This window comes from Lacerta agilis, chromosome 9 (assembly GCF_009819535.1).
Source record: "Lacerta agilis isolate rLacAgi1 chromosome 9, rLacAgi1.pri, whole genome shotgun sequence".
NCBI classification, from domain to species: domain Eukaryota; kingdom Metazoa; phylum Chordata; class Lepidosauria; order Squamata; family Lacertidae; genus Lacerta; species Lacerta agilis.
In genome coordinates, this window is record NC_046320.1 from 3986862 (window position 1) to 4010774 (window position 23913).

At 42.0% G+C, this 23913-nt stretch overlaps 1 protein-coding gene across 1 annotated transcript in view; it reads right to left on the reverse strand.

Moving 5' to 3' along the window:
- Window positions 1–1653: 1653 nt before the first annotated feature.
- The window catches only part of LOC117052776 (actin-binding LIM protein 2-like), a 59037-nt gene continuing 36777 nt past the window's right edge, over window positions 1654–23913 (reverse strand). The window contains 9 exon segments of the mRNA XM_033159934.1: window positions 1654–2278; window positions 2959–3039; window positions 3240–3247; window positions 5838–5892; window positions 7976–8034; window positions 11543–11687; window positions 14084–14136; window positions 20834–20887; window positions 22504–22605. Of these exon segments, the coding sequence (XP_033015825.1) occupies window positions 2165–2278; window positions 2959–3039; window positions 3240–3247; window positions 5838–5892; window positions 7976–8034; window positions 11543–11687; window positions 14084–14136; window positions 20834–20887; window positions 22504–22605 (671 nt within the window). The 3' untranslated portion in view covers window positions 1654–2164.

Consider the following 23913-nt stretch of genomic DNA (forward strand, 5'->3'; position numbering starts at 1 on the left):
CTCAATTTCTAAAAGCCCTGGCTAGCATGATAGAAGCATGCCGCTCACTGGAAGGTCTTGGGCCAGTCACCATGACTCCACTGTTACCTGTGCAGGGTTGCTGTGAGGATGTAGACTGCCTTGTTGAATTCCTTGGAGGCAAGGCTGAGATCAATGTTACCTATTCAATGTGTGTTTGCAGTGATAGAAAGCAAGAGCTTAGATATGTTTGGGCATGCCACTTGACAAGAGATAGGATACCACAAATCCCCCCCCCCCGTGGTATATAAAATGAATATAAAGAAACTAAACTACCAAACCACCGGTAACACAGTCATCTGCTTCCAGGTCAGAAACCATATACAGTACAGTACATGTAGCAGAGGATCTGGAAAGGGAGTGTATTTCTTACTATGCTTGTTTGCCCATCCTCTGACCGCTTGCAGATGCCTAAGCAAAGCTCCAACTATTTTTAAGTTTAAAAAGCAAAACAGCAGCCATTTCACATAGAGTTATTTTCTATCAAGTTTTCTCAATTAGTGGCTTGAAGATTAATAGGTGTGGCCCAGAAGTAATCTGTAGCAGAATGAGGCCAAATTGCTGTTGAAACAAAAGACAAATTGCATGCTAACAAAGGGGGGCTAAAACTCCTGTTGTAAACATAATGAACCATACGATTGCAGTAGTTGATTTATTAAAAAAAAATTCAAACACCCTCCCTCCTCTCCCTTCCACTGTCTCAGGCAGCTGTTCTCTGAGCTCCCCTGCCTTAAATTCGCCTGCAGCGCTTAGAGCCAGGGCTGCTGCAATAAGCAGCTCTGCAGATAGGTGAAAGGCAGAGGGCATCACAGGAGGGAGAGAAGGAAGGAAAGAAAGAGGGACGACCATCACTCAAGGCACCCCAGGGTGCCATGGGTTGAAAACCACTGAGTTAGGCAGTAAGCAAAGCTGGAGGTGAGGAATTTGCTGGTAGGTATGGCCAGATGTGACTGCATCTGACGAGAGAGGAGGAATCGGTAAGCCGACTAACCCAGCTGCCCCTCAGGATATCATGGCAGAAGTTTCTTTGCACAGGTGCATGCAAACACTCACAGACAAATGGTTCTATATTAATGATTGGTTTTTTTAATGACACCACATGTGAACTGAATTTTCTATCTACGGTACTTCTCTCTATAGCAGCACCTCCTTCAGAGAGGCAAACAGTGGAGTAACAAACCATATAACGTGAGTTACAAAACAATATTTTTTAATGTGGACACCACTGTGTGCATAGAATCAATATTAGTTACACATTCTTTGTACCAGAGTGAAATGTAGAAAAAATAGAAATACAGTCAGAATTGCACAGCCTTATGACACACAAGAATTTTACGCATTTTTGTGATGTGAAAGTTGAATTACTACATGATCTCCAGCTGGGTAAACCCAAAGTAGTTAGAACTTTGTCCCACTGAAGTAAGTGGTTCAGGCATTTTAAATCAAGTATTTCATCTAAAATAGGTTGCATGTTGAACTGTCTGAATGGTACTCTGAACACATCTATCTTTACTAAATGGTACTCTGAACAATCTTATCTTTACTAAAATAAAAGATGGGTAGCTATTTTTCATTTGCTACTTTACATGTGGAACAGTAGCTTGCATTTAAGTGAGAGAATGAGACTTAAAGTGCTTTATTATAGGTTTGCTTTTATTCCTAAAAAGATGTCGCACACAAACATTGGTAAGAGTGACGTTCTCACATGCTTTTCTTTGGCCTTTATCACATTTGCTTCAAAGTAGCACATTTTTTACCCTCTTGGGGAAGATTTTTTTCATCAGCATATTCTGATTTTGTACAGGTTTTGCTCTCTAGTGCAAAATGTAGAAACAAAACAGTAGCCGCTTTTTTTGTCAAAACTACACATTTCCTTCTTATTTAAAATTACTTTTTTGCAACAGGCAACAGCTAAAGCAATCATTACTTTAAAGCAAGGCTTGTTATATACTTTTGAAGACCCAGTAGCTACTGCGATATTCCTCTGGGTCATGCAAATGCCAGGTTTTCTCTCTTTCCAATTTTCTGTCCCTACCCCTAACACAATGAAGCTAGACAAAGGGGTCAACAGCAGGCGCAGATGATAAGCTGTGGCAAGAGTGCACTTCTGTTTTCATTAAGCACATTTCAGTTTGTCTACAGGAGGCTAGAAAAGCAGAGCCTTTTTCTTTAGCTCATTTCTTTTCCAAAGTGCAAGCCGTTCAAATTGTTCAATGCTCATTTCGAAGACTTCCTGGAACTGTTCAGGGGACAGGTGCCGCTTGAAGCAGAAAAGAAAGAAAAAGCAGTGTAAGTACCCTAAAAAAATAAATCCTTACTTTTATGCATGTATTGTGCCAGAAATAAAAATGTGAAGTTCTGAATCAAATTCAAAACATATTTCGGAAACCATTTGCCCCAAAATCGTACATTAAAATGTCAAAGGAAATACTTCTCTATTAAGTTTGTATTGCATCTTTCTGCCCATAGCACTCAAAGCAACCAAGAATCAGAATGAAAATACAGTAAGCCATAAAAAGACAAAGAAAGTAAACAGAAAGGCTGGTAGATACCAATCAGGATCAGAAAATAAAATAATAAAATACCAAGTGTGGAGGCTCAAAGCCTGTCCATGGCCTCCATTACTCCATGGTATATGGAAAAGGAAAATACTTACCAAGTGTTCCTGTTCCACATGACTTATGGAGGATTTTCTAGATCCCTTAGGAGTAGACCCCTTCCCTTAATCCAGAGGGAGGGACAACAACTCTGGTTGCTCCAGAAGGAGAGGAACCTCTCCCACTAACCTGACTAGAAAAGTGGTAGAGTCCTTCAACTCTGGGTGTAGCACTCACTAACTTGCTACCTTCTGTGCCACTCACCTTCCAAATGCCACATCTGCTCAGGAAATTTCAACACATACAATTTAAAAATAAATGAATAAGCAAATGCATTCCTTACCTCCAGCCTAGTTCTGTCTACATCCTTTGGTAGCTTCACTCGAACTCTGTTTGTTACAATAAGTGTTTCATATGGATAGACCTAATGCAAAGAAAAAGTGTGACACTAGAAAGATGCATTCCTTGTGGCAATTTTTTAAAATGCAAATGGAACATATTTGTATCTATATTTGATGTATTTAATTTCACAAGGACTAAAGAAGAAAAAAAGGAATATACTGAACCTTGTTAAGAAGGGCTGATTCTCAACATTCTCTAAGTGTTGTCAACAGCAACCCTTACCTTGTATTCTGTAAGAGACAGGAAAAAAACTGGCAGGTTAGAGCAGAACTGGCTATTGCTTATATACTACAATTTGAGAAGTGGTTCAAGTATTACTTCTGTGGGAGATTTTAGCAGTCAAACCTAACAATGCATATATGCTAGTTAGTATATGAAGGGGTTAAGGACCACAGAGTTCTAGATCACTAGAGTAGGCTCAATGATGTCATGCCCCCTCCTCCTGAGAGCGAAGGCTTGTTTCCTGTTCCAATTCTCTCTCTCTCTCTCTCTCTCTCTCTCTCTCTCTCTCTCTCTCTCTCTCTCTCTCTCTCTCCCTCTCTCCCACACAGACACACACACACACACACACACACACACACACTGCAAGCAATGGAGGCAGACATGCCTCAAGTTAGCTCTCTGCCTCAGACATCTGTCTGAGGCTGCTTTGCTGCATTTTTCTACCCAAGAACATTTCCCTGTATTTTATGACTGTTGCATAAAGAAAAAGTGTGTGGCTGTGACCTTGGATTAAGTAAGTAAAGCATTTTTAAACTTACTTCAGAGTGTGGTCTGTTTCACAGAGGAGGGTAGAAGCGGGGGCCAGCTGCCTGAAGCAGCTGGAATGTATTAAGACAACTGAATAGCCTATTCCTATGCTTCATTAATCTGCCTAATGATAAGATTTAAACTCTGCTACCGAGGCTCTTTATGTACTAGCCCTGTTGTTTTTTAAAATCAGGCACTAGCTGTTTTTCGTTTGTTAGCTAACCCACACATGTGGGTCTGCAGAGGATTAAATATATCCTCTTACTTACACCCATCAACTTCTCCCTGTTGACTGCCATCAACAAAGTTTACTGTGCAGAGTCACACCATGTAGAAACTGCAAGTTCGAAACTGCAGTGGCCAGGTTACCAGCTGGGGTTCCCTTCAGATCTCACATACCCCAGCCCGTTTTGAAACAGTTGCAGTGCTTACGAGTTTATTTCTAGGCCCAATTCAAGGAGTTCATGTTGGTGTTTAAGGCCCTGAATGTCATAGGCCCCAAATACCTGAAATACTGTGTCCTTCCCAACAGACCCCTCAGGTGTTAAGATTGGCAGAGGGGAGCCTTTTGGTGATCTGCCACCCTCAGAAGCTTGGGGGTGGCCAGAGGCAGAGCAAGGTGGGGATGGTGGGGCCGTCTGACCCAGGTGTCATCCTGAAGGGGGGTGACATTTGGCACCGTGCGTGTGCCGTTGCCCCCGCTCCCAGCTGGAGGAGGCAGGCAAGCAGGCAGCCAGGTAGGCATGAGGACGGGTGTCCTCCCTGAAGGAAGGTGACATTAGGCTTGGGAGTCGCAGGCGGGGGGGGGGACACCAAAAAATGTCCACACCAGGTACCACCTGACCTTGCTGCACCTCTGGGGGTGGCGGCAGTCTCTGTGGCAGACCCTAAACTGTGGAACCCCCTCTTCTTCTTTATGCAATATTCATTGAATGTGAAAGACACGTGAGATGTACATTTTCAGGACCCACCCTATTTTTGTGATTACGTTTTAAACTGGTGTTTTTTAAAAATATACAATCATACCTCGGCTTGAGCACGCTACGTGTTGCGTACGTTCAGATTGCGTTCTCCGCTAACCCGGAAGTGCAACACGGAGCGCGGATGTTTCTGCGCATGTCCACGCATGCGCAGAAGCGTTCTGCACAGTTTGTGCATGTGCAGAAGCGCGATATCGCGCTTTCGCGCATGCGCGAAAGTGCCGCCCGGGTTGCGCACTGTTCAGGGTGCGAATGGCACCCCGGAACAAATTCAGTGCGCAACCCGAGCTACCACTGTACTGTTTTAGTTGTTGTAACCTGGGACCTTACGGTGAAAGATTAAGGTGATAATGATGATCTAGTGCCCCTTATCATATGCACCAACAAGTAATACGGTATATATTTAGTACAGGCACTTCATATAACAACACTAACATATCCTTAATGGCTGTTATGTTGACATTTTTTGTACAAATGGGAAAGGGTGGGCTAAAACACATTCAGTATTACTACATAGAAGAGGGGGTTTGTGTGATGTTCACATGATGGCCCTAATGCCTGAACCAGTAGTTTTCAACCTTTTGGACCTGGGACTGGGTCTTAGCTGAAAAAGTAATTTGGAGACCCACTCCCGCATTTTTAGCTTTCATCTGTGTGACCCACGTTGGATCAGACTGCAATTCAGTAGCAGGTCCCAACCCACCAGCAGAAAATCAGTGAAATCTCAACCTTCCCTGAGGTTGTGAGATCACTATAGCTGCACACTCCACTGACCTCTCTGACCCAAACATTAAGATTATTCGCCGTAAAAGCAATTATGCTGGTAATTTGATGCTAAATTTGCAACTCCTGCACTGATGCAAATGCATTAAATATGAAATCCGTTCTACATTGTGCAAAGCAACCTGAAGTTTGATTGTTATTAGTGGTACGCAGAGAGAGTACTGAGGTTGCCAACTGCTCGGTTTTGGTTAGTGCCTGAAGGTTATGCAGTCTTAGCACAACTCATACAGAACAGCGGTTTGGGATCCCTCCCTCCCAAACCCCCCTTTCCTTTGAAAGGCAGAAATGGGACAGTTTTGGGGTATACCTCTCTTTCCCCAAGTAGAATCCTGGTCGGTGTCATACTGGGCCATATCTGCAGCCTAGGATAAAAAGAAAAATGGAATTTTGTAAATTAATTCAATCAATAATAAAGTATAATGCAGAAAAATGCCATATATAGCATGCACTCTTTAATATAACACTTTACCTGTGATGGGAAAGTGACAAATCAGCTGCAACATGCATATGGATATGTACAGTATATTAGATTAAACTTTCTGAAGAGTGGTCTATAACCACCGTAAAAACAACAGCGAATTTACTAAAGCCAATTTTTAGTTTGGAATTCTTTAAGCATAGGAATTGTCATCCAGCTTTGTTATTACTGAAACTAGGTGTGGTTCAAACCTTGTATTTGAAGGTGCTGTTTTTTTCTTGAGGTATTTGACAACGGTTGTGTGAAATATCTCTGGCAATTGTGTCCAAAGGGCCTGTCATTAATTATTTCACTGAGGTAACAAAGCTATCAGGTTGCATCTTATACACACTTAGCTAAGAGTAAGTCCCATTGAGCTTAAAAGGGCTTAATTATGAGTAGTCATAAATATGATTTCACTGTTAATCATCTTACTGAAGTAATGCTGCATTATTTGCTTTTAATAATTAATGTCAAGCTCACATTTAGGCTAATGCAATTAATTTCACTTTCTCATTTTATTTTTAAATTTAGCTTGAAGGAGAGCCTATTCTGATGTTTCCTCGTAAGTACAGGCAACCTCCGATTTGCGTGGGGGTTGTGTTCCAGGTCGCTGCATGTGACGGTGGAGCGCACATAAACTTGCCCCGCCCCATTATGCTCCGCCCCCTTTCCCAGCCACTGCACCATGATGCGCGCAGTCAGGCGTCAAACAGTTGTTGCCTGTAATTCTTATGAATTTTATTGGGGTGATTATTTTCCTTCCTTTTAAAGAAACAACGTCAAATTTACATATTTACATATCATGATAAACGCATTCATCAGATTTAAAGTGTCTCTGTGCTCTTAAAAAGGAAATAATCGGCCCTGGTGGTACCACATCAAATGGGGACGGCTTTTTAACCCTTTCCCCCATGTTGAGAGAGAAACAGAGAAAGGAGTAGTGGGAGAATACATCTGTTTGGAGATAGCCTTAAAGAGGAGCAGAAGTCTATGGAGCTGGTAGCCAAATATGTTTACCCACAGAAAAAAACCAACTGATTGCCATACAGAAGTAAAAATCACATTTCCCACCTGAGGACAGCTCTGAAAGTTGTGATTAAGCCCCCTGACAGCTGGCCCTTTCTGCAAAAGCATCTCCAGGGCATCTCCAGACACATATCTTATTGCGGGTATACGGAACAACAAACATTTTCAATGCAGATTTGTACTGTCTTCCCCTCCTGCTACATAAATATTCTTCAATACTCTCTTGCGACTGTGCTGTCCTCCTTTGACTCCTTGCAGGCCACTGCTTACGTTCCCTCCATGTCCCCACCACTGCCTTTTCCAGCAGTGGACCCTCAACCTCTTCACACAAGCAAAGCCACTGGAACAGCAAAAGAGATCAGGCCTGCAGGAATTTTGTCTCCTTCCCCACACTTTTTATTTAAGCGCAGATTGTTTGAGCTGTGCCACCGTGCCAGCGCTACACTTTCACTCTTAACAGTTTTAATCTTCCGTTTCACAAAAATGTCACCCTCAGGAAGCGTATGTGTGAGAGGCTCCACTGGAGAACTGACTTCAATTTGGCACATTGCCGTGGTGCATCAAAGTTGACAGTAAAAAAACAACAACAGGAATATTTCTAGTGTGGAACTTTTGAGGTATTGCTACTTATGGCATGTGACCATCCTAAAAGTTTTAAAGTCAGAAATGAACTTGAATGCTGGAGCACATTTGAGCAGTGCTAGGAACACAAAGAATCCTGAATACACAATAAAAAATAAGTGTAGTGCCCCTGCCCCTCACCAACTGTCAGTTGGCCCAACCCATGCCTTCAAGGGGCCAGATGAAATTCAGCAAAAGGCTGAATCTGCCCTCATGCCATAGATTACTCACCCCTTATGCCAGATCAGACTAACACAGGGAGCTAGATGGTTCATCAACCTAATCAAATACTGTATGTCATTGTATTTGCACTTAAGACATTTTTTATGTCTACCTACATGGTGTAACCCATTCTTTCCATAGTCGGGAAGAGAAGCAGATTTGGAATATGGAAATCCTACAAAAGAGACAGAAGATATATTTTTTAAAAATGCATTGTCTGACATATGCATAGATCAATAACCAAGAGGTTGCCTCAATAATTTTAAGTTGTACTGTAGAAAATAGACAGGTCTCGTCAAATGTATCAAAATGGAGGCAGAATCTGCCACATCCACTCTTGAGTTTATGTGTATAAATGCAGCTGATTTTATGTTATACATTATTTTATAGGACAACAAGCTAACATATTTTATGAAGGATGAGCAGATCCAGCTGTAAGGATTCTATCCATTAGACTTCTTCCAGTCTGAAATTGAGGGCTGAATTTCCATAAAATGTCCGTAGGTAAAGGGACCCCTGACCATTAGGTCCAGTCGTGTCCAACTCTGGGGTTGCGGCGCTCATCTCACGTTACTGGCCGAGGGAGCCGCCCGCGTCCCGTCCGTATTATACTCAAAATGTCTGTATTATACTCAAAAATGAGAGAAGGAGCAGAGATAAAGGAAAACCGCAGAAGTGCCTCAACTTCTACAAATCATTTTGGGGTCATGTGGCGTTTTCCAGATACTCCCTTCGATGTTCTAGGTTAGGCACATTTAGAAGTATAGAAAAACCTTTCTGTTTGGGTTGGCAATTGATGGCCAAGCAGTTAAACTTAAAATATATTTTTTTTGATGCACTTTGAAGCTTTCACATGCATTAATTTAATCTAATTCTTGCGTGGAAATTTTGTGGGTGTGTTTATATTGTAATCTGCTTTGGCCTCTGGCAGTGAAATGAGACAGATCCCTCCCTCCACAAGAAAATAATGAGGTATGAGTGGCTCAGAGAAGAAAAGTAGAACAAGTGGTTCAGCTGTGCAGATTTAGAGCTGAATGCAATTTCTAAGGCTAAAAGGAAACACTGAACAGTATTTCAAAACAGAGAAGTGCTGAGAATCAAAAGCAACTCATCGTGAGTGTTAAAGAAAATGTCAAATTTCTGTGGGTATAGATACAATTCCAGATGCAACAGAAAACAGAAAAGCAGCCACCAGCGAGCGTTGAGGCCTCTCAGTCTGGAAGTACCTAGTACTAAGACTCTAAGTGCTGAACAGTGTGATTACGGCTAGAATCCTGCGCACATTTTTTTAAAAAAATAATTTTTATTGAAGATTTTATTGGTTTACCAAAGTACACGCCTTGTCTCTTTTTTCAGGTTTTAGAATCTTTTTTACATAAAAAAATAAAAATATTTTTTTTTTGCACATGAAAGCTTACACCAAGAACAAACTTAGCTGGTCTCTAAGGTGCTACTGGACAATTTTATTACTATTTTATATATTTCGACTACGTCAGACCAACACGGCTACCTACCTGAATCTTTTTTTACATTTGAAGTGAGACGTTAGTGTTGTATACAGAATAAAGTTGAGGAAGAAGGGGGGAAGAGGGGTGGTAATACTTGGTGTGTATGTGGGGGTTTTATGTCAGCGTCATTTTTCTATTCCTTTATTATATTTCCTAGATAGTGAGAGAGGTTGTTGGGGGCCCAGGGAATGTTTGGTTTGTGTGTGGGGAGGGGGCTGTTGGGTCAAGTTAGCCCATATTGATTTGTACCCTGTCGGTGGGTTCTTGCTGTTGTCTTGTTGGGCTGTGCATATCTTGTGCACATTTTAATTCTATAATGACTCACTTCTAAATAAACAAGGGTAGAATCAGATTGCCAAATTAGTTTCAGTGGGACTTAACTAATTCTCTCTGGATTGTACCCAGAATGTTTTGATGGCAAGGGCTTCTCTGCAGATCATTTGGGATTTTAAGAGAGCTAGATGGCATGCTCCAAAAATATGTAAACGCAACATTTATTTATTTAATTTTTTAAAAAAACACACCCAGAAAAATACTTTCATTGGAACTAGAATTTAGTTGCATTTTCGGTAAACACTTTGAACAACTGGACCACAAGACTACTAAGCATTGGCAAAATAATGCCATTATGGGATTCAGAATGGTTCCCACTACAGCTCTTGTCACAGGGCTGCTGGAATGGTTCTGGCTTGATTCAAGGGCCCAATTCTCCAAATTGTTACGGTCGTACTGAATCCTGATTCTGTCTTCTGCAGCATTGGCTACCCTGCCCAGTTTGGTGCCATCTGCAAATTGGATGACCATCCCCTCAATTCCTGCATCCAAGTCACTTATAAAGTCAATGAACAACAACAGGCCCAGGACAGACCCTGCAGCACCCTCCCACAAGCTTTACCAATAACTCAGAAGGAGCAGTTCATAGTGTTGGGGTGCTTTTGGATCCATCTTTGTCATTAGAGCCCCTGCTGACTCCTGTGCTTAGGAGTGCCTCGTTTAGGCTGGGAAGACAGCTATGGCCATTTGTGGACCAGGATAGCCTTTCTACTGTTGCCACATGTGCTAGTAACCTCCCAGATGGACTACTGCAATATGCTCTATGTGGGGCTGCCCCTGAGGCTGGCCCAGAAGTTGCACCCAGTAGAAAATGCAATGGCTTGAATGCTCAGTGGGGCAGACTATAGGAGTTATGCCTGCTTTATATATTGGGGTGGGGGGCGCAATATGGATAGCACAGATTTACAAAAATGTGTAATAGGGACAAGTGTACATTCTATCTTCACTCTCCAATAAGACACTTTGCAATGAAATATTTTAGGAAATGTTGGCAAATCTTGAAAATGCTATTAGTTAAGTGGCTGGAAGTTTTTGGACACTTGCTTTCATGGATCACTAGTCATTATTCTTCTATATTAAATGGATCCCTCTATCTATAAATGGGCAGGTGTGCAAACAATGCGCCTTCTCTGCCAGTATTAATGCAATATATGGTGGCTGTCCCAGTGCCAACGCATTAGTTTGAGGCCAACACCTCAATAAAATATGCAGCTTTCAGCTGTCTTCTTACAGACCACCCAGGTGCCTTCCAGATATTTTGGACTCCAATCCCCATCAATCTCAGTGATTACGGGAGTTGTACTCCAACAACAGCAGGAAGGCTCCAGGTTACAGAGGGGTGCCATATAGACCCTCCTAAGTCTCATGCCTTATGCCTTTGGCTGAACGTTGATGGGAAATCTGAAACCTCCCATGCTGTGCTTTCAGTTGCACTTTTGGAAGTGACCGTGAATACGGGTGAAACAGCTGAAGTTCAATGACATCACTTGTAGGTTAAATACAGCCGTTTCTGGTGAAAAACTCCCTGCCCCATTACAGCTGTGTTAATGCAATAATCTCAGTAACTGCCACCAATCTGCTTCAGTAAAAGGTTAAAGGGGTACCCACTGATCATATATTTTTTGTATCTCGTTGCAATTCAACTCCCACCTTACAATTTTCTCCAACTACGATTTCACTTCATGGATCTGAAGAAGTGGGTTTGAGCAACAAAGCACATGCCCATAATAATAAATGTGTTAAGTCGTTAATGTGCCACATGACTCTTTTGATTGTGTTAATCAGGTCTCGGTCAATTTACTTTACCAGATACGAAGAGGGGTGGGAACTTCCAGTACTTACGTAAGTAGGTACTGTTGGCGTTATTGTGCAAACGCTGGAGCTCTCTGTCGGTTCCAGGACTTTGTGGGAGTGACTGAGTATCTAGATCTGGAGAGTTAGTTCTGGCATCCACCTCCCCTTTCAAAGTCAGCCAACTTGATTTTAGCTGGGAAGAACAAATCCCAGCATTAAAATGGGATGCTTTCCCGAAAATTCATATAGGTAGGAATTAACCGCGTGAAACGTGAAAGTAAAATCCAAGTTTTATCATTATTTTGAAACCTTTTGTATGAGCAAGAAAGTATTTCGCCACTGAAATGTTAGGAAGGAGGGATTTCCTGTTGCTCACTTACCGCTTTTCAATTTCAGTAAGATTTCAGGCTATAGGAATATGAGCAACCTACCAAAAGAGGAAGTAAGGAGTAGCAAATCTGACAAGCTGCCTTCATGTCCGGGTGGGGTGTGTGTGTCATCAGAAGGGTTTAACATGCCTTAAACCAACATCAGCAGCATGCAAGGCCCATTTACACAGCAAATATTAAATTTGCAAAGATAAAATGCTTCCTTCCTCCCAGTCCAAGATCTCAAAAAACCTGACTGGTCTTAGAAGCAGCACTGTCATTCAGTTTTTTAAAAATCAGTCAATTATCAGAGGTTTCAGTGATTATTCAGTTATTTTGTGCATGCATAAAACCAGGTGATGAAAAATGAATTATTCTGAGCAAGCACTCTTAGTATCATAGCATCCTCCACAATGTGAGGTCAGGTACATTTAATATTTGCATGAAATGAAAGATTATGCATCCCCCCCCCCCCGTAATTTACCCCAAGCAACTACACTGTTATATGAAGGCCAATAAAGAACCTGTGTAGCTAGATCAAAGGTCTAGGTACAGCAGTGGCCTAAAAAATCAAGTCCTGAAAATGATGAACAGCAAGATGCTGGAGATTCTTCTCACTGTGGAATCATTTAGTGCTAAAGTGCCTACCTGGGTTCTTCTTAAGAATACAGTGCAATAAAACAAACTGAAATCTCAGTTACAGGTTATCTGAAGAAGTGTGCATGCACACGAAAGCTCATACCAAGAACAAACTTAGTTGGTCTCTAAGGTGCTACTGGAAGGAATTTTTTTATTTTTTATTTTGTTTAAACTGAAATCTTGTTGGTGTTTTGCATAAACTGAGTGTCAAATGTGTGAGATGACAAAGCTGTTGTCTTGATTTCAAGTTGGTGGATGAGCTTCTCACCTTCTGCTCACCCGAGAAAGAGATCCTGCTCCCTATCCTGCCTTCTGGCAAGTGCTGGCGACTCTGAAGAGTGGTGAGGAGCCAACCTTTCACCTCCTGTCAGGCTGGGACGTGCACAGAAGTGGCAAAAGAAAATCTCAGCGCTTCTGGGTGCTGCCCAGCCCAGCATGAGGCCGACTTTTACCCTCAGAGGAAGCACAGCATAGCTTGCTCATCTTGTGCTGTGCCAGGGAGAACTCAAAAGCATTTGTCTTGGGTCCCCCCCCCACCCGAACATATACCAACTTGACATGATGACATGAATGAATGTCCCTGCTTTGTGAAGTCTGGCACAACTGCCTGAAGAGCAGAGCAAAGGAGCTTTCAATACCTCTGAGCTTGACTTGCTGCATTGAAAATAATGCCTAATTAATTTAGGACATTAATTTTAATTAACTCGTTAGTTTAATGAAGCAGCCCTACTTATAAGGTATCTTGGTTTGGTGACATTGCCACCTAATATCCCTAATACATTTTGAAAGTGTCTTACCAGTTTTTCATTTTCTATGCCTGCCTGCCTGCCTGCCTGCCTACCTGTATGAAACTACACCCCACACCGTGGCCGGCACAAAATGCAAAAGCAGATACTGGGTCAATCATATTGTTATACTGACACCAGCTAGGATAAAATGGCACCTTCTGGATCACGCAGCATACTCTTGGCTGGGTGATGTGATGGTAGGACAATTGTGTGAATGATCTGCAAGTGGAACAAGTTCCATGTGATCTATTCTTCTAGGAGTCTGTTTAATTCTTGAAGCAGACACTCAAAAAAATTTATTGAAAAAAAGCTATAGTGCAAAAATGTGGAGAGCTTCACCAAGAGCTTCATTATTATAATTTGTATTTCTTTCCATTGCTAATAGTTTTCATAGCCTAGATTCATTAACACTGGGTGTTATTTTTGGCTGTGGTCAGAAATCTTTGGAACCACTTAACTGGAGCAGTTCTGCTGATTTCAGTTAGACCAGTGTTTCTCAACCTTGGATCCCCAGCTGTTGTTAAGACTACAACTCCCATCATTCCTAGCTAGCAGATCCAGTGGTCAGGGGTGTTGGGAGTTGTAGTCCAACAACAGCTGGGGACTCAAGATTGAGAAACCCAGAGTTAGACCATTCTGCTGGATGCGATTCTATTGATCACAGATATTTAATTAAATGTCTTGCCACTTCAAAGCAAACTATAAAACAAAAAGATATCTTGCTTTTTAAGCACCATTTCAAAAACTGTCCCCATGCTGTAGGAAACTATCATTCTGATGCCTTCAAAATTTACCTTCCTGCTGTCTTGATCACAACTACTGCTGTCATCATCTGATTTTCTTGATGCTAGACAATAAAAAGAATTTCCAGAGTAAAAATAGCATTTTGGTTTTGTTTGTTTTTTAAAGTGTATTCTGCAAACAACAACAACAGCTTATATAAACAAACCTGCAAAAAGAGGGTTATGAAATGCTACATTTGTCAGTAATTATGAAATTAATATAAGGGCCGGTGTACTAGCAAGCATCCAGGCCTTGTGTTATAGAAATGGGGGAGACATCCATGGCTAAATAAACTGAGCTACTTCCCCCCTATTGGAAAGAAGCTTGGCTAATTCATGAGTCATAACCAAATAACACCGTATCCCTCAATTCTCTTCCATATACCCAGTCCTTCCCCAAGAACTTCATCTGTTTCCATTTGCAGCCAAAGCTAGGCAGTTGGCTTACACTGGGTAACATCTAGAAACAAATGAAGTATGTGGAGCATAAATTAAATGATTGTTTCACTTTTGCCACTTCACCAAGTGGCAGGAATCTCAAGGTGGTCTCCCTGTTGATTATTGAAGAGTTTGGATTTGATATCCCGCTTTATCACTACCCGAAGGAGTCTCAAAGCGGCTAACATTCTCCGTTCCCTTCCTCCCCCACAACAAACACTCTGTGAGGTGAGTGGGGCTGAGAGACTTCAGAGAAGTGTGACTAGCCCAAGGTCACCCAGCATGTGGAGGAGCGGGGAAGCGAACCCGGTTCCCCAGATTACGAGTCCACCACTCTTAACCACTACACCACACTGGCTCTCAGGCCTGTGGTACCTTTTAGAATAAACTACTATTTAGATGTGTACAGTTTGTGCAGGGTGGGGTGGGAAAGAGGAGAGAAAACAGACAAATCCTATCCATTAAAAACAAAGCAGCTGTTTTTCAGGAGCCAGGACGTAGCTGAAGAATGCAAACCTAAGTGTGGTATCTAATGGCAGTCAAGGTTCAAAATCATGCATTTCCAGCTATCAGCTGCATATTGTAGGTGTAAATTGCATATACGTGGAAGTGGGGAAATCTCCCAGGAGATATGCTCATACATAGCCTAAATGGAGCACATAAGACTTGCTGAACTTGATGGGACTAGGTAAAGGGACCCCTGACCGTTAGGTCTAGTCGTGGATGACTCTGGGGTTGTGGCGCTCATCTCGCTCTATAGGCTGAGGGAGCCGGCGTTTGTCCGCAGACAGCTTCTGGGTCATGTGGCCAGCATGACTAAGCCGCTTCTGGTGCACCAGAGCAGTGCACGGAAACACCGTTTACCTTCCCGCCGGAACGGTACCTATTTATCTACTTGAACTTTGATGTGCTTTCGAACTGCTGGGTTGGCAGGAGCAGAGACCGAGCAACAGCCACAAACTCTATTTTTTTGTTAGGTGGACCAGTATTCATAATCTCATCAGAGTTAACCTCATAAATAACATTGTGGAGCACATGGTGAGGAAAGTCTTGCAGTGTTTTATCCCCACAAATACTGTCTGTCTATCGATCAACCGATCACATAAATGTAAGTTTAAAGTCCTCCTTGAATCAACATTAGATCTAATGGAATAATTGTCCAGTCCATGTTGCAGCTTTACCATGGCAGTAATTCCACATTAAACAACACAGACAAGTCTCTTTTGCGCAACACTATAGCTGAAAGGCTTGGAAAATTCAGCCTAGCAGGAAATAGTTCCTGGAAACGCCACATGACTGGATCAGATGGTTATTTTTGTGACACAGGAGTTTGAACTAACCAAAACAAGTTGAGAATCTAGCATATGGCTTTATCTTAAGCCTTAATTTCAGCACAAAAGAATTAAGCAGAACTCTCATCTCAGGTGGAATCATTCTTGCCCCCATTCTTAATACGACAGGAGATGAACTCCTATGGACTCCCAGGCAAGAATTTGTAGTAGAGGAAGAAAACAAAAAGCTTTATAGGTCATTTGAAAAGATAGTCTGTGCCTCCCAACTCCACAGATAGTAAATGTTTTGAAAGACAAAGTACATTCACAGGCTGAATTCTGAGCTTATTTTCACAATCCTAAAACTTGCTTAATGTATAATAAAAGATGGAGAGTCTTAGCAGGCCAGGGAGACACTAATACCAAGCATTTTGGAAGCTTCTCATTCTGTTTCTAAAATGTAGTTGCACTGTTAAGGAAAGAATCTTTTCTGGCTGTCCTACTCTCCTGCCCCCAAGTTCTGTTGCAAGGTTTTTAAAGTTGGCACTGCATTTGCTAGCTTTAATTCTTAGAAGATTTGTGCAACTTGTTTTGGGATTTATTCAGAACAAATGACTGTTTCCATGGATCTTTACACAAAAATGGACTTTTGTTTTCTTCAACAAGACATATTTTAGATCTAATGGAGCTAGCTTTTCAGTTCTCTGTTTACATACAAATAACTCCATGTACCCAGTGTTCCTTTTGTGCTTTGAGATAGCCATCTGGTGTGCATATTAGTTTCCTGTGAATGAATTTTCTCTCTAGTAAATATGATGGTTAACTCATGTATGTAAATATGAATCATTATTGCTAGTATTTATAAAATTTGTACACGACCCTTCATCCCTTGTGAGAAAGGACAGCCGTCAGGGCTGATGAGAGCTGTAGCCCAATGTAGACTGTTGCAATGTAGTTGAGGTTTCTCTGAAACATGCTGCTAGTTCCATCTCTGACCTCAAGACTTCAGTTCTGGCTGTTATGTGATTCTGTACCTGTTGTGTTCCCATCTCCTTGAAATGACACTAAATCTTCTATGGGAAGGATTTAGACAGGGAAAAGGCAGAACATGAAGATTAAATGTTCCTACCCCAACTGTACTTTCCCAAGTAAATTAGCAGGTCCCACCCCCCACCCACCCCCCGATTTCCACCATGGCTGCTTTGAAATAACAGCAGGAGATACTGATCATGGCTCTTCGTGTCATGTTTACCTGAGCTCTAATTCACCGGCAACATCCTTCTCTGTTGACATGATCTGGGTTGATTCAAAACTGACAGCATGTCTTAACCTCAACTTTGGAAGGCTGTGCTCACAATAACTGGAATACTCAGAAGCAGATGCGATGCGATGGAAATGTCTCAAAACATGTCATAAACAGACTGCAATGGATTCTTATCCTTTTATGACAATGCATGATTTAGCCATCTTGAGTGCATCCAGTTCATTCAACTAACAGTAAAGAAAAAATCCCCACAACTGATTAAATCTTTCTTGTGGTAATTGTCACTCCAAATACCATTTGATGCATTGGGGGCTGAACTGCTCTTGTTCTGTGTTATAGAAATACAGGGTTGGTTTCAGACTTAATAATGCTTAGAGTAAACCCACTGAAATCAACAGGATCTAAGCTAGTCATTAATTTCAAGGGGTTTACTTAAAGCATGATTAAGTCTGGATCCAAGCCACTAACACTAACATAAATAATGTGTCTTTACTTTCTTCGTTTTTAAAAAGCTGCCTTCATTTTCCAGAAGTTCAGCAATTGCTTTGAATCTGCCCTATATCCTTCCCCATGTCTTTCAGCCAGGTGTGTGCCCTACACTTGGGATTAATATTTAGATCACACTAACCTCCTTGCAGTAATTTATTGTGAGCTATACCAAAATACATAAACACTTTTATGTCTCCAACAACAAAGCCTTGTTGGCATTTGTCTGTCTTGAGAGACAATGAAGTGCGCCTTTGGGGGTGAAGTCAAAGCACTCCATTGATGTGACCTCCCCAGCATACAAGCCTGAGCAGTGTGCATGGAAGTCCTGGGCTGCCCAGATTACAAGACTCCCCTCTCGGCCTCGCCAAGGGGAAAGGAAAGCAATGCGTTTGGAAACAGGTTGGCTGCAGGAGTTGCCAGAAGGAGCCATACAAGGAACCATCCATCTGTCCTAGGGACTCAACTCAGGACTCCACTTGTGCAGTTTGCTCCTTAGCCTTTTCTCCTCCTGAAGATATCACACAAAGCAGCAGAGCTTTTCCTAGATGGGCTACCTTCCCAGGTTGACAAGTCCCATCTGCCCCTCACTTCCTTTTACAGTAGAAGAGGAGGAGGAGGGAGGAGGAGGAGGAGGAGTTTGGATTTGATATCCTGCTTTTCACTACCCGAAGGAGTCTCAAGCGGCTAACATTCTCCTTTCCCTTCCTCCCCCACAACAAACACTCTGTCAGGTGAGTGGGGCTGAGAGACTTCAAAGAAGTGTGACTAGCCCAAGGTCACCCAGCAGCTGCATGTGGAGGAGCGGAGACGCGAACCTGGTTCACCAGATTACGAGTCTACCGCTCTTAACCACTACACCACACTGGCTCCCAGTATGAGCAGAAACTGCCTTCTTGACTGTTGGACCCCCTCTTGGTCTTGTCTGCTCAATCTGTTGGAGCCTATCTTCGCATGCATGGGAATTCCCTAACTCACCGAGGGTTTGAGACGCATCAGCTTCCCCCCATCTGGTTTAGCTGACCAGTTGAAGCCATTTCTCAGGGTGTAGCTGCTGTCACATGCTGACAGCTCCTAGGAGCCTCAGGTAGAGCTGAGTGCAGGGTGGGGTCCAAAGATGGATAAACTACCCCAGAAGGAGCATGACAGGTTCCCACACCAGGGGGACTCACCATCCCCTAATGCTCCATAAACCACAGGGGCAAATATGTAATTAGCCTTCTCTAGTATTTATTAGTTTTCAAATAACTGAACAGAAGCACAGACTTTTATTCTCTTAGCACGATACACCTGCCTTGTATCTGTACAAATCCTGACAGACAGGTCACCAATGTGAATCTTCAGAATACCACATTATTATGTAAGGATAGACTAGGAAGAAAATGGGGTGGAAGCAAACAGTGAGTGACCTCACTGAGATGTGTGGCTTATATGAAAGATTTATTTCTGTCACACAAGGCAAAATCCAGCATGCAGAAGATATTTAAAAGGTGGTGAATAATGCAAAATTCAACAACTGATTAATGCATTTTGATGTTTGCCTCATAACTACAATGAATTTGCAGCCCAAATGCATTTTGGTAGAGAGTCTAAATATTCACTGGAGCTCCACCAACATTTTTCTACTTTAGTTAGAAATGCTGGTGACATCTCTCTCTTTACAAATCTGACGGATCCTAGCAACTAATCCATTGAACTTGAAAGACAATACATTGTTATCTTCTGCACTATATGTATCTCCATATGTACCTGAGACATGCTCCCCCTACATGTGCATGATTGATTTTGCAATAATCTGATGTGCATCTTTCCTGGTCAAAGTTACCAATTAGCTCCAGAAGATCTGTTACAGCTTCAAGAGATCCACAAAAACAATGGGTTGTCCTGAGGCACAGGAAACATCCTTTCATCACCTTCCTATTAGGGGCTCCAGGGCTTGAAGAAGGACTTTGTGACCTGACTGAGAGGCCTGCCTCAGTACGTTATCCAAAACCCTGTGTGACACAATCTCTTTCTACACACTGCTGGGACTAGTGGTGTGGCATCTGTTTCTGAATTGGCCAGGCCTGGAATATATAATGACCCCAGTTTCCAGCAGTGATCAGGATACTTAGGTTGGAGGTTATGGTCTCACCGGCTATGCTAGGTTCCCGACTGGTGATCAAAGGATCACTGAACCTGAGGCTGGCAGGCGGGAGCCCACAGAACCAGTTCCACAGCATCAGGGTCCCTCACAGTGCTTTGGTGGGCCTGAGGATCCGAGTGCTTCCCACACCGCACCAACCCAAGAGCACAGGGAGATAAACACAGGGGGCACAGTGCCCATCTTTAGACCAGAGGCCTGGCCTAGTTCTCCACAAGGCAGCAAAGCCTACAAGAGGTGGACTGGAGGAGAGGAGCTCAAGAGGCCTCCATTCACTTTCAACCCTGGCCAGAGCAAGTTGCTTAGCTCTCCATAATGCTGCCTTGTCACGATTTCAGCTCATGGCCTAACCTCAAACAACTGACTTCCAGGACCCTGAGCTGGAGAACAACATTACCCTGTTTCAAATGCAAAGGCATCTGGCTCTGCCTTTGGCCTAGGTTCATTTGTCCCAGTATCTGAAACAAACCTATATATGTACCTTCCCTGCCAGCACACATTCATTTCTCTGAGCATTAGCATCTGCAAAAGAAGCTACTGCAGTGGATCTGACCTGGCCTGACCCTGACACTTTCCATGTCACCTTGTTTCAGCCTCTCGACGGTTTTGTCAACAGCAGCATTTGTTGACAGTCATTTCCCCAATTCTTTTCACTTCTTCATGCGCGCCACATGATTTTTTTTTACACTTTAATCCCCATTAAGATGTCTGAAGATGTTTCTAAGCAAACCCTAAACTGCATTCTGTAGCAGAGAACTGCTAAGAATTGGCAGCAGAAACAGGATACCTCATACAGGAATTAAAAGGCAATTTACTGTAAAATATTTAACAGCAGGCGCTGTTAAGAGAAAAGAGGGAATTATAAGCCAATGATCCAGGTGAACCCACTAAAAATGTTCTGTACTGTTTTGCAAAAAAGCACAAACAAAAAACCACCCTTGGAGGCGTAGGACACAATAGTGACGGATCTTTGGGAGACCGAGATTGTCCGAGTAACAAAGAAATAAGATCCCGTCTGCCTGGACATACATTCATGCAACCGGAATAGTGATAGGAACAAATGAGCAGAGAGTGGTGGGACACACTCAGAGGTAAACATGCATAAGGAGGGAAAAGGACCTGCGCTAGACCACACGGCAGCAGAGAAAAGCAGACTGTACCATGCTGTCTGTAGATAGGGGGTTTCCTATAGATGTTATCTTTTATTCCAGTGTCTGAGAAGAAGGAAAGAAAAAGAAGAAGACCCAACAGTAAGCAAGCGGTTGAAATATGCTTCCTCTTTATCAAATACCTCCACCACCACCCCAGATATTGAATTAATGTATTGCTTAATTTTGAGCATATGAATAACTGAGACATTAGCATTGGCTTGGTTCCCAACTTGTTGCTGCGTTCATGGAAGGAGATCTGCACTCCTGGAAGGACTCCCTGTGTATACAGATTTCCTGACCATGGAGCAAAAAGTCAGGAATCAACTCAGCAACAGATTTATTTATACGTGCGACCTTTCTGCAGTGTACTTAAGATGGCTGAGCAATGAATGTTCAATTCTTTCATATTTCTATGATAAAATGCATTTTTAAAAAATGGGCCATGTGGCTGAAATGTTCCCATATTCCTAATGTGACTAAAGCCTTGTTCAGCTGTTAAAACTCACAAGTAAAACCAAAACAAAACAAAAAATAAACGCTCATACCAAGAACAAACTTAGTTGGTCTCTAAGGTGCTACTGGAAGGAATTTTTTATTATTTTTTATTTTGTTTTGACTATGGCAGACCAACACGGCTACCTACCTGTATGTAAAACCAAGATATGAACAGACTCACCCCCCAACGTCACACAGACCGTGCATAAAGCATGAATACCTGCAGGGAGGTATCACGTGAAAGCTTCTATCTGGATTGTTCAGACTTCCAGATTGTATGGAAAGTATACAAAATGCAATGTAAATATCTGGGAGACATGTCATCTGATATACTTTTGTAAGAGTTACTTATTCCTTTAAGAGAATTTAAAAGATTTAGCTATCTTTATGGTATCCAGTTCAGCCAGCCAGCATTAACATATAAATTACCAGCTCTGATCAATTTTTTTCCCCAAACTTTGTTTGCAGTAGCTTTAAGTCCTTAAAACAAAGTTTGTCAGAGTCCTAAGTGACACAGGGCTCCAGACACCTCCCAGCTGATGTTCATGCTATATGTGAGGATGCCAGAGGGAGAAACTACTCTGTGTATATATCATGAGACGGATTAGTCAGCACAGCTCCCACTCTGCTCATGTGATGGTTTTACACACAAGTATAAGGCCTTAATAGGGCTCAGGGCTAAACTAGATGCGATGCATGAGATCTGATTGTTTTCTGTGTTTAAAAGTTGTCGTGTCAGGCCCAGTTTGAAGTATTAAAGGCCAAACTGTTATTTGAGCTCTCCCAACCAGAAGTGATGTTAAGATCTCCCAAAATTCTTTTCACTTTGTTCTTTGTAGGAATCAAAGCGAGTCTGACTTAAATCAGGGAAAATATGTGGTGAGAAAAAGTATCCCACTGCTGCTGCCCCAATAAAAATTGGATTCCAGGTGCTTGCAATCAAAGGAAAAGATGGCTTGGATAGCAAAGGAAAACATTCCAGTTTGGCTCTTAATTTGATGGCCCAGAAAACTGTTGTTAATAGATGGAAGTTAAGATTTGTATATTAGAAATGAAATTCAATTAAGTGTAGCATTAAAATATTTTTGGTTTATATAAAAATAAATTTGTTTGTCTATTGTTTATACACGCAAGCATTACAGATGATGGCAATTAAAGATTAAGACAAAGCAATGAATGCCTACCTGGGACATGGAAATGTCTAGGTGCTTGCTGATATAGCGATGATGAAGATTTGCTGTCTGAGCACATGGATAAGCTTGGAGTGCTTCGACCACTTTCGCTGCCTCCAAGAGGAAGAGCAAAACAAAAACAAAAAGCATATAAAACAAAAAAATGGCAAGCAAAATAGAGAAATTCAAGCATAAAAGAAAAGCTTTTTCAAATGACTTCTTAATCCAACATTTTTTTAAAAACAAAAACAAACCAACAAACAATGGCTTAGGAAGCCCCAAATTATTTCAAACATCCCAGCAGCTTCTGATTCTGTAAGTATCTACAATACTGCACTATGGCTCAGATCTTAAAACCTATATAGGAAAGTATTTAAGATTTTGCCCTTGTTAACAACTATGCTATGCAGAAGGGTAGGAAATGGCTTCACTGAAAGTTTAGCCCAACATCATTTGCACCACACACAGATCTTATAATCAGAGTTGCATCCTCTCCCAAAACCTACTGGGGTGGACCATATCAGTCCACATGAATGTATGAAGCTGGCCTGACTGACAACTATTCAGACTAGTGGTGGCTCCCTAAATTCTCAAAGAAGGAGCTAGTCTGGGTCAAACATCTTGGAAGCAAGGGCTTGTCCACACTTTCATCTGACCTGAGCTTTCATTGTATTATTTATCGATTTCTTATTCCTGGTCTGAACGCACACACACACACCCCGCGCTTGATCCAGTTAAGCTGCAGCGTAATTGCTGAGGTGAAGAAATTCCTTACTGAGCTGCAGCGCAAATTCACAAAGCATCAATGAAGCATTTAGTGAAGCTCGTAGGCAATGCATGCATGAGGCAGAGCTATCAGTGTTTATTAGAACAGAAGGAAGACAAATTAAGAAATAACTGGACAAGGTTAAACCTTCGTGTAAAACCCTGAGAGTACTATAGATTGAATGATTAGCTCCCATTATAGTAAGCCTTCACCTTTTTTGATGAGCTCCCAGCTTTCCTCCCTACCTCTCTTTTTCTAGCCTCCCACCCCTAAATCCTGGCCCCACCCACCTTTAAAAATTTGTGTACGGCCTTCTCGCCTAGGATTATTTTATATGGATTTTCCTTTCCCTCCTATGTTTCGCTTTACTTTTTATTTTCAGTTTCAGCTATAGTCACCTTAGATTTGTGACATGTACGCTTCTTAGGTTGTTACAAATTCCTTCCTGTATATTATGTAAAAAAGGAATGCATTTTTAAGGTAAATTTTATTAACACCGTCTTAACTGAAACAGTGGGTTTATTCTCTGGAAAATCTTTTGTCTGGCACTAGACAAGGTATTTTTCCTCTTTTAAAATTGTTCAGATTGAAAGGCCTCTCTTGTGACATTTTGTTTTGAATTCTTTGAACCTGAAGTAAACAGACACTTGTGAATA